This window comes from Marmota flaviventris, chromosome 4 (assembly GCF_047511675.1).
Source record: "Marmota flaviventris isolate mMarFla1 chromosome 4, mMarFla1.hap1, whole genome shotgun sequence".
NCBI classification, from domain to species: Eukaryota; Metazoa; Chordata; class Mammalia; order Rodentia; family Sciuridae; genus Marmota; species Marmota flaviventris.
In genome coordinates, this window is record NC_092501.1 from 69,376,193 (window position 1) to 69,393,572 (window position 17,380).

The 17,380-nt window shown below is 35.4% G+C and overlaps 1 protein-coding gene across 2 annotated transcripts; it reads right to left on the reverse strand.

Moving 5' to 3' along the window:
• Window positions 1–498: 498 nt before the first annotated feature.
• Window positions 499–14,670, reverse strand: LOC114103505 (gastric triacylglycerol lipase). 2 transcript variants are annotated; one of them, XM_027949244.2, is made up of 9 exons: window positions 14,566–14,670; window positions 14,273–14,390; window positions 13,244–13,343; window positions 11,738–11,847; window positions 8,526–8,662; window positions 6,323–6,469; window positions 3,868–3,939; window positions 2,762–2,833; window positions 499–735 (listed from the first exon to the last, which is right to left on the reverse strand). In XM_027949244.2, exons 1-9 carry the CDS (start codon window positions 14,668–14,670, stop codon window positions 499–501), a joined length of 1,098 nt encoding a protein of 365 aa, XP_027805045.1. The 2 variants fall into 2 exon arrangements, with proteins under 2 accessions (XP_027805045.1, XP_027805044.1); XM_027949243.3 differs by having other exon boundaries at window positions 13,244–13,442.
• Window positions 14,671–17,380: the final 2,710 nt, after the last annotated feature.

The window sequence follows — 17,380 nt, forward strand, 5'->3', positions numbered from 1 at the left end:
ACATCCCAGCGGGCTTTCTCCTTGGGTTAAACATGCAAAAGAGCAAGTGGTATGCCCACTGTGCACACGGAGAGGCTGAGCTTCACTGACAATAGCCATTGTCAATGGCAATTGAAAGTAATTTACTTGGTATCAAACAGATGTAAGAAGAGTCAATATTCAACCCCAGTGCTGTCTTTTGACAGCATTCATGTTTCATGACTCCTAACTGAAGTATAGGAGAGAAACCAAATGAGAAGAACGGAAGAGAAATTTCACATCCCCAAGAATGTGTTCTCAGGTGTTTCAAGATAAACTTCCAAGTGAAAAAAAAAAAATTGAGTTTCTTTAAATTTGATAAAAGAACTCAAAATACCAAATGTGAAGTTTATGGATGCCAATTTATTTCTAAAGTCAAAATTACAGAAAGAAGCACTGGGTTTTATACATTGCAGAAAACTGTTTATGAGAAAGAAAAGCATTTTGGAAAAAGAAGTGAAAAACTTCTAAAATCCACAGCTATTCTTTGTCTTCTGACATCATAGAAACCATTTCATTGTAAACCTCTTGTGGAGCATTAATTGCCCAGATAAAGTCCAAGTGGTTGTAAGGAAGAATCTCCTTGTGGTAAATGAGATTGGAGAGTTTGGGAAGCAAAATGTTGACGTCGTGGGGGTCAGCCAAAATGTCATTGCCACCATTCCACACTGCAATCGGCACACTCATGGCTGTCACATTGTAGTAGGGAGGTGTGCGCTGAAAAAAAGATGAGAGAAAGAACCAGGGTTTAAGTGGCCATGCTATAGACCCAATGAGCATTCTTTGAGTAGATTGAGTAACATAACTGACTTGGTCACTTTCATCCACAAAGCAAAGCAGAAACAACATAGTTTGGATTGGTGCTTCTCAAATTAATGGGTGTGTGAATTACCTGGAAGATCTTGTTAAAATGAAGGTGAAGTCAGTAGATTTGGAGGAAGAGCTTAGGATTCTGCTTTTGTAGATGATTCTGATGCTGCTGGTCCTAACCATGATTTGAATTGCAAGATTTTGGTAATAATTCTTACAAATTAAAAACGCCAGATTTTAGTTCAAGCTGAACAAAATTGATATGATTAGATTTTAACTCTGGTGGATTGTTTCTATACTCTGAAGTATGGTCTCAATGGGTCCTGAGGCTTTTACTTTGGCTTTGTATTGACTCCACAGTGCAGCTGGTGAATAGGTCAGTTCATTCCGTTTTGAAGCTGAATCTGTTGGGCACTTACTTGATTTTACTAAATATTGCTTTAAGCTCTGAAACAAAGTATCATCAGTGTCATTTCCTATTTTTAGAAAATCACCATTAACACAAAAAATTTTCAGGAGATTCATAAAATGGGAAGAAGTACAAGGGAATCACCTCCAATTTGCCCAAAACCTAGAAACAATTTTATTAGACTTTTGATAATATACTTTCAACAATATTAATCTAATATACAAAACTTACTCTAGTCTCACTTATGAAATAGCCAACTTGTCATAGCAATATGTTCATTGTGTGTAATTTGTTCTTGCATTTTAATCCTTTTAATTTTATTCCCCTGTATATTAGAGAAAAATATGGAGAATATCTATAATTTAAATTTATTTTCTTTTATTTATACCCCATTGTTCAAAGATTTTCTTAAATGCTACCTCTGGCTCTTAAATTAGCATCACTGCTTCAGTTAGTTCAAGACCAACATGAATTGTTATTGACTTGGTTGGAAGGAGGACAACCTTGTAGATTGGATATTCCAGGTCTCACTTGGCCCCCTAAGATGAGGTCCAGTATTAGGGCCCAGTAGAAAGATAAACTCAAAGCAAACTGTACTTTAGAGGTTTGAGAAGGTTATGGTTGGGGAAAAAGTGTTTTCAACAAAAGTTTGATCTGAGGATGGTATAAAAATCTCTTTAAAGACATCAAAGATGTAAAATTAAGTGGGGGATCTTCTTTACACATAAGATGGTGTTATAGAAACATATATGTCCCTTCTAAATTTGAGTCATGGAAAGAGATGAAAAACAGTAGAGTTGCTCAGTTACTTACTATCTAGGAGGAAAATTTGAGGATGGAGGCAGAGGAAGAAGAGAATTTTACAAAATCATGAAGGGTGCTTCCCTTGTTCAAAATTAGTCAGTGACAGTCTATCATGAGCTAAGGGACTATAGATATTATGCCAATAAATCTTGTCAATAACTTCCTAAATCTAGATAGAGTGATGCAGAAGTTATTACAAAAATGTGTACTGACTACAGTTAAGATGAATTCCCAAGTCTGGGCCTTTGTATTACAGTAAGTGTGAAAACTGTTCAATATGTCTGTTTGTGGCTTGCTGAAAACTATTCCTTGCCTTGACTGTAAACATGCCATTTTTTCCTTCTGTATGGGAATGTGTTCCTGTGAAATAACTCCTCTGGCTGTCCACAAAGGGGAGGATATTGTTTGAGAAAAGTAAAGATTCCAGCTCTATCCCATGTATAGTTGGAATTGTTAATTTGCTATATAGGTTAGTTGTACTTTAGAAAGTGGGCTGAGACTGGGTTACAGAGCAGGCCACTGTAATGACAACAGGTGGTGCTGCATTCTAGATAGTGTCACATGTCCAGTGTGCTGCTCTGAGGGAAGTTTGAGCACAGCAGGAGTGCAGAGCCCTGTGGGAGAATAGGAGACTAGGCATCAACACTTCCCTTAAGAAACAGATGCTCAAATATCATAATTTTTTGTATATGTGAATAATCTCGACTTTAAGTTACTTACCTGATTATAGTGTTTCATGTTCTGAAATGGGCTTCCCCAGTCAAAAGCTTGAAATTTTCCAGACCTAGCAGCCTAATATAGAAAAATTGAAAACGCACACAAAAAAATCTCATTGCATGAAAAATTAAATTCAAACATTTCCAAGTAATTTATTTTCAGTTTAAACAACTATTAAAATATTTTTTATTCCAAATAAAATTATTAAGCATCTAGAATAGGGTCTGTATGCAAGTTTAAATGCAGTTTTGCTTGAAATAATTGTTCTTGCAAGCCCACTCACAAAAATCATTCTTTTTTTTTTTTTTTTACTCAAACACCTGTTTTGTAAAGTTCCATTTCAAGTTTTCTGAGGAATATCCATACTGCTTTCCAGAGAAGTTGCACCAATTTGTAGTCCCACCAGCAATGTATGCATGAACCTTTCCCCCAACGTCCTCACCAAAAGTTATTGTTACTTGTTTTCTTGATAATTGCCATTCTGAATAGAGTGAGATGGAATCTCAGTGTAGTTTTATTTTGCATTTCTCTAGTTGCTAGAGATGTTGAACATTTTTTCATATATTTGTCAATCATTAGTATTTTTCTTCTATGAAGTGCCTGTTCATTTCCTTTGCTTACTTATTGATTGGGTTATTTGTTTTTTTGGTGTTAAGTTTTTTAGTTCTTTGCACAAAACTCAACTCAAAGTAGATCAAGGACATAGGCATTAGACCAGAGACCTTGTGCCTACTAGAAGAAAATGTAGGCCCAACTCTCTGTCATGTTGGCTTTAGAACCAAATTCTTCAACAAAACTCCTAAAGAACAAGAAATAAAATCAAGAATAAATAAATAGGATGTATTCAGACTAAAAAAGCTTCTTCTCAGCAAAGAAAAAAGAAAAGAACATGCAGAAAGAGCCTACAGGATGGGAGAAAATCTTTGCCACGTGCACCTCAGAGCATTAATTTCCAAAATATACAAAAAAAAAAAAAAACCCTCAACAGTAAAAAACCCAAATGACCAAAATGATAATTGAGCAGAATGTTTTAAGGTTGTGCTTTAGGTAAAGTGCAAAAAAGGTTCAGACCAACAAAATAAGTTTTAACAGAATTGGAGTAATGATACCTGGGCCCAGTGGAGGACGTCTTGAACAGAAGTACCTGCTGGATTATGTGCTAGATAGACATCGAAGCGACTCTAGAAACCAAACACACATACATATATGCATGCATACTTAGACACATAGTTTCTGAAAAATAGCTAAGATCTGTTTCTGATTGAGGTCAAGTGTTTTAGGGTAGCTTTTCCTGGAAGGGAATAACCAACATAGTTGCATGTGACATTGGAGTTTTCCAAGTGTAATTATATGTTTTAACTCAGTTTGTAGCCACTCAATGAAGGAGTTTATTATCACCATTTTGTCAAAATGGAAACTGAGACTCAAAGAAGTTCAGAGAAATTTACATCCTCACACAGTGAGTAAAGTGTGGAGCCAAAGACTTCAAGCTATATCTCTGAATCTGAATTCTCAGCTTTTTATTGCTGTCGGCCCAGGGCCAGAGTGCAGTAAATTAAATCTAAACAGATAGGCACTTTGCTTTGCTGAACTTTAACATATATGAAATAGTAACTAACTAAATATATATATATATATATATATATATATATATATATATATATACACACACACACACACATACATATATATGCATGTATGTATATATAATGGTAATTATATATACATTTATACATATATATTCATATATAGATATATATTCATATATACATATACCACACATAATATATATATACATATATATAACACATAATAGTATATTCCTCTTGTTACTATTACTACTGTGCATAGACACCTATCTTTCTCAAAATTGTTAGTTTAATTTGTACCTTTGAACATAAACAAATTAATATACATGTGTGAAAGGGGGAATGTAATTAGTCCCTCTGAAGATCTTTTCCTGTTACATAAGGCAGTTTAGCATTCTGCTCCCTAGGAAGTTTCTTCTGGATAAAATAAGGCCATGCAAATGCAAAGGTATAATTGGAGATATATATATCTCCAATATGAATATATATATATATATATATATATATATATATATATATATATTTATATTCATATTCACTTATGCTATTTTATGAAGGCCCTAAATCACCTTGCTCAGACCTCCATCAGAAAACTTAAGTCCCCTTCTTGGATTGCATAGGTCAGTTCAGAGTGGGCCTTAAACCTTGACTGTGGACAACATCAAATAAATTGACAACATTCACAGGAGATTCAAGAATCTCCAACTACTAATCATGCAGAAAATGAAATCTAAATTTCTTTGTTCCCTAAATATCTATTTTACTATTATTTTTTTCATAAAATTCTTATTGATGGAATACAGTAATTTATACTGTCCTTTCTTAGTATGATATGGAGAGACTGCTCTGTTCTATTCCACATGCTGAATGATGAATGACACGCCCCCAAATCATCAAGAACTCATTTCTATTTATTGTTTATCATCCTAAGTCGGGAACAGAGAAAATACATGCATATACATATGTGTATAATATATGTGTGTACACACACACACACACATACATTTTTTAAATAAAAATATATTTTAAATATCCACAGATCCACAGTGATGGTCACCAGCCTCAAGAAAGAGAATTGAATCTTTGAACTCCATGAAATCAAGAGCTATATCTATCTTTTTCACCCCTGTTCTCCCAATGACCACAAGACTCTGTAGAATTATACTTTTCTATCAATACATTTGTTTATGTTCAAAGGTACAAATTAAACTCACAATTTTGAGAAAGATAGGTATCTATGTACAGTAGTAATAGTAAAAAGAGTAATATACTATTATGTTATATGCTTTGTACTATGTTTTATATTCTTTACATATATTAGCTGACTCAAGATTCATAGTAATACATTTTGTAAATGAGGAAACCAAAGCCAGTTCAAGGGTAGGATATGAATTCAGGATAACATAAATCCATTTATTTAACTACATTATTATGTTGCATTTTCTCGAGTAAGTCTTAAAATTGCAACTCAATGCAACAGGTATGAATGCAGATCTTGTTCTGCAAATCAAGAATATGGGCAAGATGTTACATAAATGGTTTTTCTGAAGTATTCTTTATAAAATGTATGAGATGACTAGCAGCTTCAAAAATATTTACAAGAATACTTATTCAATGCCTAGACATTTTTTATGCAAAGGATCCTGTCCAAATGGATGGTTCAGTTCCTTCTACCACATAACTTAAATGCTACACCAATTACTTAGGTGAGCAAAAATGAATCATGAATTTTTGTTTTCGTATTTTCTGCATGGCATGTATTTACTTTAGGGGCAATCATGGTGATGAAAAAGAGTAGGAAATGACAAAACTGTAATGGAGCCATGACTTGTAGTTCCTCACAGGTTTATCAGGAGATCAGGGAAACAATTCTGATTATTCCTAGTTCTTATATAATTCCATTTTTATGTGATGATGAAAAATAATCAAAGGTGTTCTTCAAAATATTCAGAATAGAAGCTATAGGCATACACACCGTGTTAAAGTTCTTACTGTCAAATCCACACATGATAAACAATGCATTGCTACAAAGGAGATCCATTAGCTCTCGGGAGCACACTTCAGTACCAAGAAATCCATAAAAGAAGTTGTGTGGGAGGAATATTCTGTTACCAAATATGATCTGAAAAACAAAAGCATCATTAGAGCATTGCAGAATTCAGGCTGCAAAATGACTCATTACCTAGTTGGGATTATACAAGTGGGATTAGGTTGATGATATTTTCTTACTTCTATAGGTTGTTTTGGAATATCTATACTTTCTCTCATTTAATTCCCATGATGAGGTTATAAAATGGACAGGGCTGATATCCACACTGGGTGTCTATTGGTATACTGAGAACTGTACTGGCTGCTCAGAGAAAGCAGATGATGTGAGTTACAATCTAGCTGGGGTATTAAGAGTTATGGGAAAAAAAACCATGAAACAACAATGTCAGACTGTTGTAATTATGTGACAAGATGTGCAATTTTAATAATAAGTCATGGAAAGAACAGGAGGGGAAACGATTACTCTGAGCCCTATTTTTTAGCAGAACCTTTGGAGATCTGTCCTAATTATTTTGAGGAAGGTGAACTTTTTGTTTTCTTCCTTTTATACATGAGGAAATATGAAGTTAATACATAGCAGCTTGGGCTAATTTGAACTACATTATACTTAGAATCCTTACCTAATTCTCTGAATTAAGATCTTAATGCCTTTTCTTTCTAAGTCACTTTGAAAAGTGCTATAAAAAAATCACTGCTATAAAAAAAAATCTGAGGGAAATAGGAAATAAACTCTGGGTCAATGCAGCAGTAAACACAATTAGGGTCATCACTACATTTTAGAGTTTGAATGAAAGGTTTATTAATGGATTTTGACTAGAGGTAAAGTCTCTTTGGCTTTAGACACACATATTAATACAGAGTAAAAAGAAATCAATAGTACATAGATGAATGGATAAAAAAATTGTGGTGTTTATATACATAATGGAACATTACTTAGCATTAAAAAAGAATAAAATTATGGCATTTGCAGTAAATGGATGGAGTTGGAGAATATCATGCTAAGTGAAGTAAGCCAATCCCAAAAAAAACAAAGTCCGAATGTTCTCTCTGATAAGTAGATGTTGATCCATAATGAGGGTTGGGGGGCATGGGAAGAATGGAGGAACTTTGGGCAAAGAGGAGGTGGAGAGGGGAGAGCATGGGGGCAGGAAAGATGGTGGAATGAGATGGGACATCATCACCCTAGGTACATGTATGACTGCACATATGGTGCGACACTACATTGTGTACAGAGAAATGAAAAGTTGTGCTCCATTTGTGTACAATGAATCAAAATGCATTCTGCTGTCATATATACCTAATTAGAATAAGTAAATAAATAAATATTATAAAAGAAATTAACAGTACAAAACCATAGAAGGACATAACATTATTACATTTCATAGCCTAAAACTAAATGATCCTAAAGGATATTTGTGTGTGTGTGTGTGTGTGTGTGTGTATGTGTGTGTTGGCTTCAATGATGGGAGAAGTAGGGTATCAAGTATTGGAAAAAGGAAAAAGATTATTAATTCTGTACAGCCTGTGCCTATTCAATAAGGCATTTAATTTTGTGCTTTATTGACATCCATACTATTGCCCTATGAAATCTCCATTTGGAGTTGAAGGAGCTTGTAGGAAAAGAGCTCTTAAGAAAGCCAAGACTATTTGATTAAGGGTCTCAGTATATTTTCTTGACTCAATCATTGATTTCTTTCCCCTCTTTCTCCTTTTCCTCTTTTCTTTACTTTTTTACCTCTTCCAGGTTAACATGGCCCTGATGGGTTAAGCTTCTGATTTGACTATTTTTCTTCAATTTTATGCCCCATTCCCTGCTACAGGAGTGGAATGGCAGCCTTCACACACCTATGTAGAGTGCTTGATAAATGAACTATCGTTGAGAAAGCCAAAACATTTATAGGCTTGGGCTAATCAGTCTAATCAAGAATAAAGAAATCAATAGGGGATCTCACAGGCTGGAGAGGGGATCCAGCCATGACACATGCTATGCAAGGAACAATATAAACGTGTACAGTTCCATTTTGGGATATGAACACATTTGTCCTGCAGGTGTGCTGCTCCTTCCGTCACTTCGGAGTCCATGGGTAATTGGCCACCTCAAGGTCAATGAACTAAAGAGAATCACTTACCTTGAAGAGGGGTGATGGAATAAGTGAAAGTTTTGTTAAAAGGCTTGTTGCGTACTTCACAGTGGCAACTGGAGCTAATGCATAAAAGGTTTTGATTCTTCTAGCCAGTGTGGGATTGGTAGAAAAGGCAATAAAACCTGAAATAGAACAAGGAACATGTGAAGAAAGGATGTGTGTGATGTTTTGTTTTTACAAGTATGACATCATCTTGCTCATAGTAAAGGTGGCATCTGACACAAGCTGAGAAATTGGCACTTCTGCTTGCTCAGATATTAAGGAGCATGGTAATAGCAATTTAAAGTCTGCTAATGGAAATAAAAGGATGGAAACATTCAAAATTCAAATAACTTAAAAGAGTAGTAGATTGGGGTTTTGGGGGTATCAGGAGAAGCAGCCCATTTACCTCAATATGTTCTAAGAAAACTGATGTATTGCATCTTGATGCAATAATTTTATAACCCCAGATCATCAAGAAAGGGTTAAACTGTGTTCAATATGTGCCAGTAAAAGAGAGGAGTGTGTCATAGGAGTGTAGTTTTCCATCCAGAAATGGATGTATGTACAGTTTTAGAAATTTAAAGGTATAAATTTTAGTAACCTAGAAAATGTCCTGCTTTTTAATAAAGGGTTTTGAGTGGAATTGAATGTATACCACTGGTGCTGTGCTATCTAGACTGAGGCAGTTCCTTAATCCTAGCTACAGAGAAAAGCGTGATCAACAGTCCCATATGTGAGTTCCCTTTGCTATTGCTTATGTTGAGGAGATCAGCTTCACTAAAGGTAACAGGCCCCCTTCCTGGGGGCATCCTGCATCGGACAACTGGTCAAGAAGTAGTTAAAAAGGCCAGGTCCCCTGGCCCCACTGGGGAAGACTCTTAAGGGACTATTTTGCAGCCCAGCCTCTCTTTCTGACCATGCTTGCTTTTTGCCCTCTACCCTAAAAGTGTTTCTAAGAAACTTCCTGAAGGAAGTTTCTAAGAAACTTACCCTCATCTTCTTGGGAACCGGACCTAGTATACAAGAACAAACACATTGGGAAGCTCTACATCACTGACTTTCTCCTCTAAAATTTGAGGTCAATTCTTTAGATTGAACAAGCTGCTGGAGGAGAACTTTTTACAAGCTTCTACCACCTATTTCATCCACTTATCTGCCTATGTGTCCATGGGAATTGTGGAGGAAGGAAGGTTATCAGGTGAGAGTGAGGGGCAGCATAAAAATGTGCCACGATTTCTCCCACATGACCTCCTTTTCCCCCTCCGACTTCCACGCTATTGTTCCTTTATACCTTCTCTCATACTCTCTTGAACTCACTTCATTATACTTTCACTCTAACCACTCCACCAGAACTGCTCTTCCAAAAGTCTCTTGTAACTTCTAGGCTGCTATATCCAATGGTTCATTCTTGGGCTTTATTTTCACTTGACTTATCAGTAGTCTTTTCCACAGTTGACCACATTCTCCTTAAAACACTTTTTTCCCTTGGCTACCAGAATAATGGATACTTTTGTTTCCCTGATACTATTGTCATCTTTTCACTATATTTTAATTTCTTCATTCGTTTCTTACTCATCTTCTAAATTGTGGAGTAGTCCAGGGCTTATCCTAGGACCTCTCCTCTTTCCTGCCTAAACTTATGGTATTACATTCTGTGGCACATCCCGATGACACCTGTTTTGTATTTTTAGCCCAGTCTTCTCCCATAAATTCCAGATCTGTTATATAATTGACTTCTTGACACCTCTACTTGAATCTCCAATGAGCACCTAAGGGTGTTTCAAAACTGAGCTCCTGCTCCCCTTACATCAGCTCTCTTCACAGCTTTCCCCATCTAGGTTAGTGGCATCCCCATCATTCCATGTGCTCAGGCACAAAGTCCACCCATCATGCCGACTCCTTTTTTATTTATTATTTCTTACATACATCACAATGTGAATTTGGTGTCAACATACCTTATATACAAACAGAGATTTGATAAATTGTGGTAGAAAGGTGTATTAAGGATTGCAATGCAAAAGAATCATGAATGTAATGTACTCATTTTTTTTCTTTTTTTACTCTTATGCCTGATATCCAATATATCAGCAAATCCTGTGGGCTCCATCTCCAAAATGTATCTAAAAGATATATCTAGAACCTGGCCATATGTGTTTACTTCCACAGCTACCCTCACCTCCAGTCACCAGCATAAATTATTATAAGTCAGCATAACCTCCAGCATGAATTATTTTAGGAGTCCTCTATGTGGTTCTCTGTTCCTTCTTATGTTCCCCTTCAGCAACCAGAGGGATCTTATTACAGGTCATGTAGCTCCTCTATTCAAAATTTGTCCATGATTTCCTTTTTCACTCAGCATGAAAACTGATATCCTGTTCATCCTGAACAGAATGCCCTCCCCAAACTTTGTAATCTTGTGTCACTCTCCCCATCTCTCTGTCTCTCTCAGGCTGATTCAGCCACAGGAGGAACTGCGTCACTCCTATTCCTTGAACATACTGAGTGTGCTCAAGCTTCAGATTCTGTACACCCTCTGCTCTGTCTTCCTGGAACATCAGCCAGCCAGGTATGCACATGAATTGCTTCCTGACCTCCTGCATGTGTTTACCCAGATAATTTTTTTTTTGTGCATGTGTTCACTTTCAAAAATTGCTCTGAAACCCTCTGACACTCCCTAATATCCTTCCCTATCAAAATTGCTTTGAAACCCTCTAATACTCCCTAATATCCTTCCCCAATTAATTTTTCCCATAGCATTATTATTGCTTAGTACATTGTATATTTTACATTCTAATCTTTGTTATTTTCTCTGCCTCCTCCCACTAGAGTATAGAGGATGTGAAGGCAGAGATTTAATCTATTTAATTTATTGTTGTGTTCTTTGACATTCCTTAGGCCAATTCATTCTTCATAAATATGATTGAAGGAACAAAATAAATTCAGCCTAGAGGCTGAAAGATGCTGACGTGAGAGATTGCCTGAGCTGATACTTGAGCCACCCTACTGAACCTATTGGTAACAACTAATTGTGAGCTTGTACAATTTACCCCCTTAGATTTATTTTTACCCGTCTATTGTCCCTGTATCATTAAGTTGTCATAGTACTGATTTTTATAGTGAATGGAAAGCAGTCAATGTGGTTATGCTGCCATAACCACAGAGAAAGGGTCTATGGTATAAGAACTAAATTATCTGGTCCCAGTGCCTTTACTTACCAATGGTGGTACCCTGAGAATGACCAACATAGTGTATCTTCTCCTGCCCAGTTTTCTTTACAATGAAGTCAATTGTGGCTGGAAGGTCATATTTAGCCATTTCATCAAAACTGCAAGACAGAAAAAAAAAGACAAAAAAATCTGAATATATTTTCTTGTTAGAGTTTTTAAAATTCAAGCATGTTCTTAGATAAGGTTCTATTTCTGTTAGAGAAATAGAAAAACTAGATTCTCTAAATATTGCAGCTTAAAAACCCTTAGCAAGGGCCAGGTGCCCTTTGGGGTAGTTTCTTATAAACAACTTATACCATTTATAAAGTACAACACTATTGCTATAATCTAATTCAAACAAGAGAGTAACTGTAGGTGGGAATTATTTCCATCCCTGAAATAGAATGTTAGATTTAATAAGCATCTGTATGCTGTGTTCCAGTGCCATTTAATATGAATCCTATCCCTCTCTATTTTATTCTTCACAACTCAGCCAGAATGACACTTTGAAAATAAAAACTCCCAGTTTAAAACTTTTCAGTGACTTCTCATTGCATTTAGAATGAGTTGCAGCACCTTCACCATCATCTACATAGCCCTGCCTGAGCTGACGCTTATCAGCATCTCTAGTCTTCTCTTACGTCACTTGCCCTCTTCCTCATTCCACCTGGGACACAAGTGTTTTCCTTTAGCTCCTAAAACTCCTAGAGCACTTTTGTTCCCCTAGCATCATCAGCCAAATTATCTTGTTCTCTTTCTCCCTCAGTAATTTCCAGGAATAAGGTACAAGAAGGTTAGTGATAGGAAACCTTTGAAAATCTCTCCATGTTGACTGAATTTTGTTCTTCATAATGATGCAAGTTGAATCCCCAAACAGGTTCTAATGTCCCCAGAATCCATATGGATATTCCCTTTGAAATTTGCCAGGGGCAGTGAATTCCCTTGCTTCAGCAATATTGTTTATTACACTTGGAAAAGCATATTCAGGAATCCCTACATAGTGAGTAACTGAGATCACAGAAAGTTTGAACAAAAAGCTATTTTTGAAATGAGGTGTATGGAAGCATTTAAGAAAGGATATGAGTAAAAATGTCTTCCTTCCCTTCTTACTTGGAGCGTGATTTGTTAAGATGGGACTGAATTGGAAAGAAAGATGTCTATACTTTTAAATCCCAATGATTGTTTTTTAACACAGATGTCTTTATGATTTGTTTTATTTATTAACAGTACAACATTTTCATGCATTCTGAAATTTCACAATGTTTGATTCAGTTTAGATCAAATTATTCAAGCCCACATGAGCGAGAACGAAGTGAGATTACCTTTCTAAAGCCCAAATATTATTCTTTTTAAAATTTTTTTTAGTTGTTGATAGACCTTTATTTATTTGTATGCAGTGCTGAGAATCGAACCCAGTGCCTCACACATGCCAGGCAAGTGCGCTACTGCTGAGCCACAGCCCAAGCCCCCAATGATTATTCTTAACAGCTCATTTTTATTGTCCATTTTCTTTACCTGAAAGCCCAGAATTCAACTGAGTCTGGTGAATAGTACAAATTTCTCCTGGACCAGGTATTTCCTCTGCTGTTGCCCAACCACACGTCATAACCAGCGTCTGCCAGAATGAAGGCAAGGCTGTTGTTGGGCAGGTTTGCAATCCAGTTTGTGGCTGATGCAAGCAAACCATGCTGCAGAAACACCACAGGTCTGTGGCCTAAAGAATACAATTATTTTAAAACATTATAAACTTACTCTTTTTTCTAAGATAAATGTGTGAATGGAATTAAACACGTTTGTTTGAGTTGAATATATTTGAATATGTTATCTTAATCATCTTTTCTCAGGTGGTTGGTTTCTCAGATGCCAAAGCTTACCAAATATTTACTTAAAATATGTGTATCCCATGGTACACCAACTGGACTTCAAGAAAGCTATTAATTATATTTGCAATAAATTCAGCACTAGGTTGATTTAGGTGGACTATAAATAGTAAAGTTATGGGGGGTAGTCTTTAAAATTTTTATATAATTTTTATACTACATAAATTTCCTACAGTGAAAAAAAGATAAAATTTTAATAGTACCAGCAAATATGGCCTGTATTTGGAAAATAGGTTTCAAATGGCTTCCACATCCTCTCCTCTACAACACACCCTGGATAACTTTTTTTTGATCCTATAGGATGGAGGTCAGTTACTATCTCTGAGAGCAACTTTCCTTAGACATCTTCATCAAGACTTCCAGTTTAATAGCCTGTGCACAGTCGTAGCTTTGGACTTAACACATTTCATTATAATCATTTGTTTATTTATCCATCTCATTGACTAAATGGTGATCTCCTCGAGAATCAAAAAATATGGATGAATTTTTGTTGTATTTCCAAAATGAGCAAGATTTATGAAATCCTTAGAAAGAAATGAAAGGAGAAACAGATGGAAGGAATGTGGGGGGAAGGATGGAGGAGGGGGAAAAGGAGAGGCAAGAAGGGAGGAGGGAAGAGGAAAAGGGAAAGATGGGAAATGGAAGGAAGGGAAGAAGGTTATACCTTTGTTCTCTGAGTTTTTCTTTCCATAAGGAATTCTGAAGATCCCAAGGATATAACCGTCTTCAGTCACAACTTCATATTCTTCACTTGGGTATCCCCAGTAGGAAATCATTTGATTCTGATGAGGAAGACCAAAGTTTTAGCTGGCTTTGGAAATATATCTAATGACTAGATAATGTTAATTATTTTAACTGCTCACTTAAAAATTTAAACCCACTGTGATTCTAAATCACATTAATATCTCTTAACTTTTATAGATAGCCATCCCCCTACCCCGCCTCTGGTTAACTTACAATATTCATGTGGGCTTCAGGGCTCTCAGGTGCTACTTTTCCTAAGAAACCATGCGTAGTTCCAAATGCAGATACCAAACTTGCCACTGCTAAAAGCGACCACATTTTGAACTGTCCAGAAACAAAAGAATGGCCTGTGCTATGGTTATCCCATTATACTTTCATAATACTCATATTTTGTGACAATATTACCAATATGAAAAGTAGAGAAATGTTTGAGGTTGATTATATTCTCTTGGGCAATAAACTGGGACATGTGGATGTCAGTACAGTCATCTTAATGTTTAAAATGTTTTCACCCTAATTTCATTTGTTTAAGAACGCTTCTCATTTAAATTTCAAGTCTTCTTGAAGGAAGTTAGATGGCAAAAACAAAACCTCCAAGTGTTCATATTCTTATTATGCCATATGTTTAAGATTTTTGCCAACTGATTTGAGAACTCAGTGTGGGAGTGAGAGTTGTATAGGCATTTGATGTCCTTATATTTAACCTCAATATAATATGCACGCAAACTTACCATGACATTATTAAAAAGTATTCTTTATAATAGTGACTACGTAACAATTTATTGACTTAATGTTATTATATGGATTTAAAAGCTGCCATCACCTCAAAATGCCACCCATAAACAGAATAATGTGTGAATATGATTTTAAGAAATCTATTGCTCTTTTAATTTTTGTTGTTGTTGTTTTGTTTTGCAATGCAGGAAATCAAACCCATGGCCTAATGCATGCTAGGTCAGTGTTCTACCTCTGAACTAGAGAAACAGTCCTACTGTTTTAATTTTTTTCTTGGAGATTTTATTTCATTAAAATTATGTAGATCATGAAAATTATAAATCAGCAATGTGTTGTATGATCCAATACCTTCACAAGTATTTAACAACAAAAAGGAAAATCAGTATCACTATATTAAAATAATTCAGGAGGCTTTTCTAATTTAACCTTTCATGTTTTGCTGTAGAAAAACAGCAATCCACTTCTTAGATGACAAATAATTTCAAGTAGACTGAATTAGTTTTACTATTTAAATGATTGGTCTTTCCACTTAATTGTGTATCAAAATTGTTAGGCTTTTTGTAATTGGAAAGCAATACAGGCCAGAAACTAAATGGACCTATTTTAAAATGAAGGAAATGTTTTTAGTTGAAAATAGCCCAATGGATGATCCTACTAGATTTAACCCCTCAAAAACTGAGTAGGCTACAGTTCAAAGTGACTTGTCAGTTTTAAAACTTATCATCCTTGGCTGTCAACATGTGGTCCTTGAGGCAACTACTCTTGGATAATGACTAGGAATTCCATATACACTCAAAATTACTAGAATTGAACAAGTGTATTTTATAGTTTTTGAATTTTGATTAAAATTTTAGTTTACAAATTTTCTTTTTTCAAAGGAACATTTCAGTAGGACTCTACCTTTTGATCTTGTGATAATTGTCTCTTGTTTCTCAATACAGAAAATATTTGACATTGGACTCAGAAGATCTAAACTTCCTTCTATAAATTTGAGAATCTCCAGATACTAAACTGTGAAAAATCCCCAAGGGAGAACTGCTATTTGTTCTCAAAAAATTGAAAGGATACTATGGAGATAGCTTTAAATCAAATCCTTTAGTGTATGTGTGAGGTAAATCACACAATAATTATTTATTGAATAACTAATGCATGTTAGAAGCAATATTTAGCCGTCACATGTAGAAAATTTTTAATTGCTTTTGGTGAAGAATTTGTAAAATTTGTATCACTGTATTCAAGTGAGGTTCTTTGGAAAGGGATAACTTCTCAGTTGCTGACAATATTTCAACAAAGGCTATAAAACCATTTGTCATAGTTCACTTAGCATAGTTCCTGACTTACAGAAAAGCCAGAATAAAACTCTCAAGGTCTAAATCTGACCCTCCTGGCTAACTTAGTAATAGAAATTATATTTATTGGCAACTCTTAATTATTTTTTAACCAGACCTTGTCTTTACAATGAAATTTTAGCAAGGGACACACTAGTATACAACCAGCAGTGTTTTCACATTCAAACCAGAAAGTTTGATCCAACTTTTCAGAAACCCTCTGTTTTATTCCCTCGATAGCCTTCCTCAAGTAATTTATTACTGTAAAGTAAAGACATTTAACCTATGGTTTGAGTTATAGGACACTCCAAAAATCCAAGTCAGCAGCACAGGCTCAGAAATGTTCAGGGACAGAATAAATGCCTCAAAGTACCTGTCACCAAGTTTTAAAATAAGAGTAATAACTAACTTCTATAGAGGACTCTCCATATGCTGGAGTGTGTACTCAACATGTAACATGTATAAGTGAGTTATCTTCACTAAAATGTTTCCTACTTCTATAATCTAAGGTAACAATAGTGCATTTCTTGATGTTATGAGCATTCATTATATAAAGAATGTAAAGTTTTCAATATGTTTGGCATCTAGTAGGTATTTGATAAATATAGTTATTATTACTTTCATCTCACTTAATTTTTATAACAACCCTATTAAGTAGGTAGCATTGTATTCCCTATTTTGCAGATAAGCAAAGCAAGGCCAGAAAAGAACTTGCCCAATAAATCTGCAGAAAGTAGTATGCCTATATTTGAAATGAGGTTATCTCTTTTAAAGATTATATTTTTCTCCACTATAATGCTTCTTTAGGATGACTATATGCCACCTTCTATAAGGAACTACTTGCCACAGCCACAGAAAGATTTACACAAATTTTTCCAAACTTCTGTTTTAGCTGGGCATTGTGGTGCATGCTTGTAATCCCAGGGGCTTGGGAGGCTGAGGCAGGAGGATCTAGAGTTCAAAGC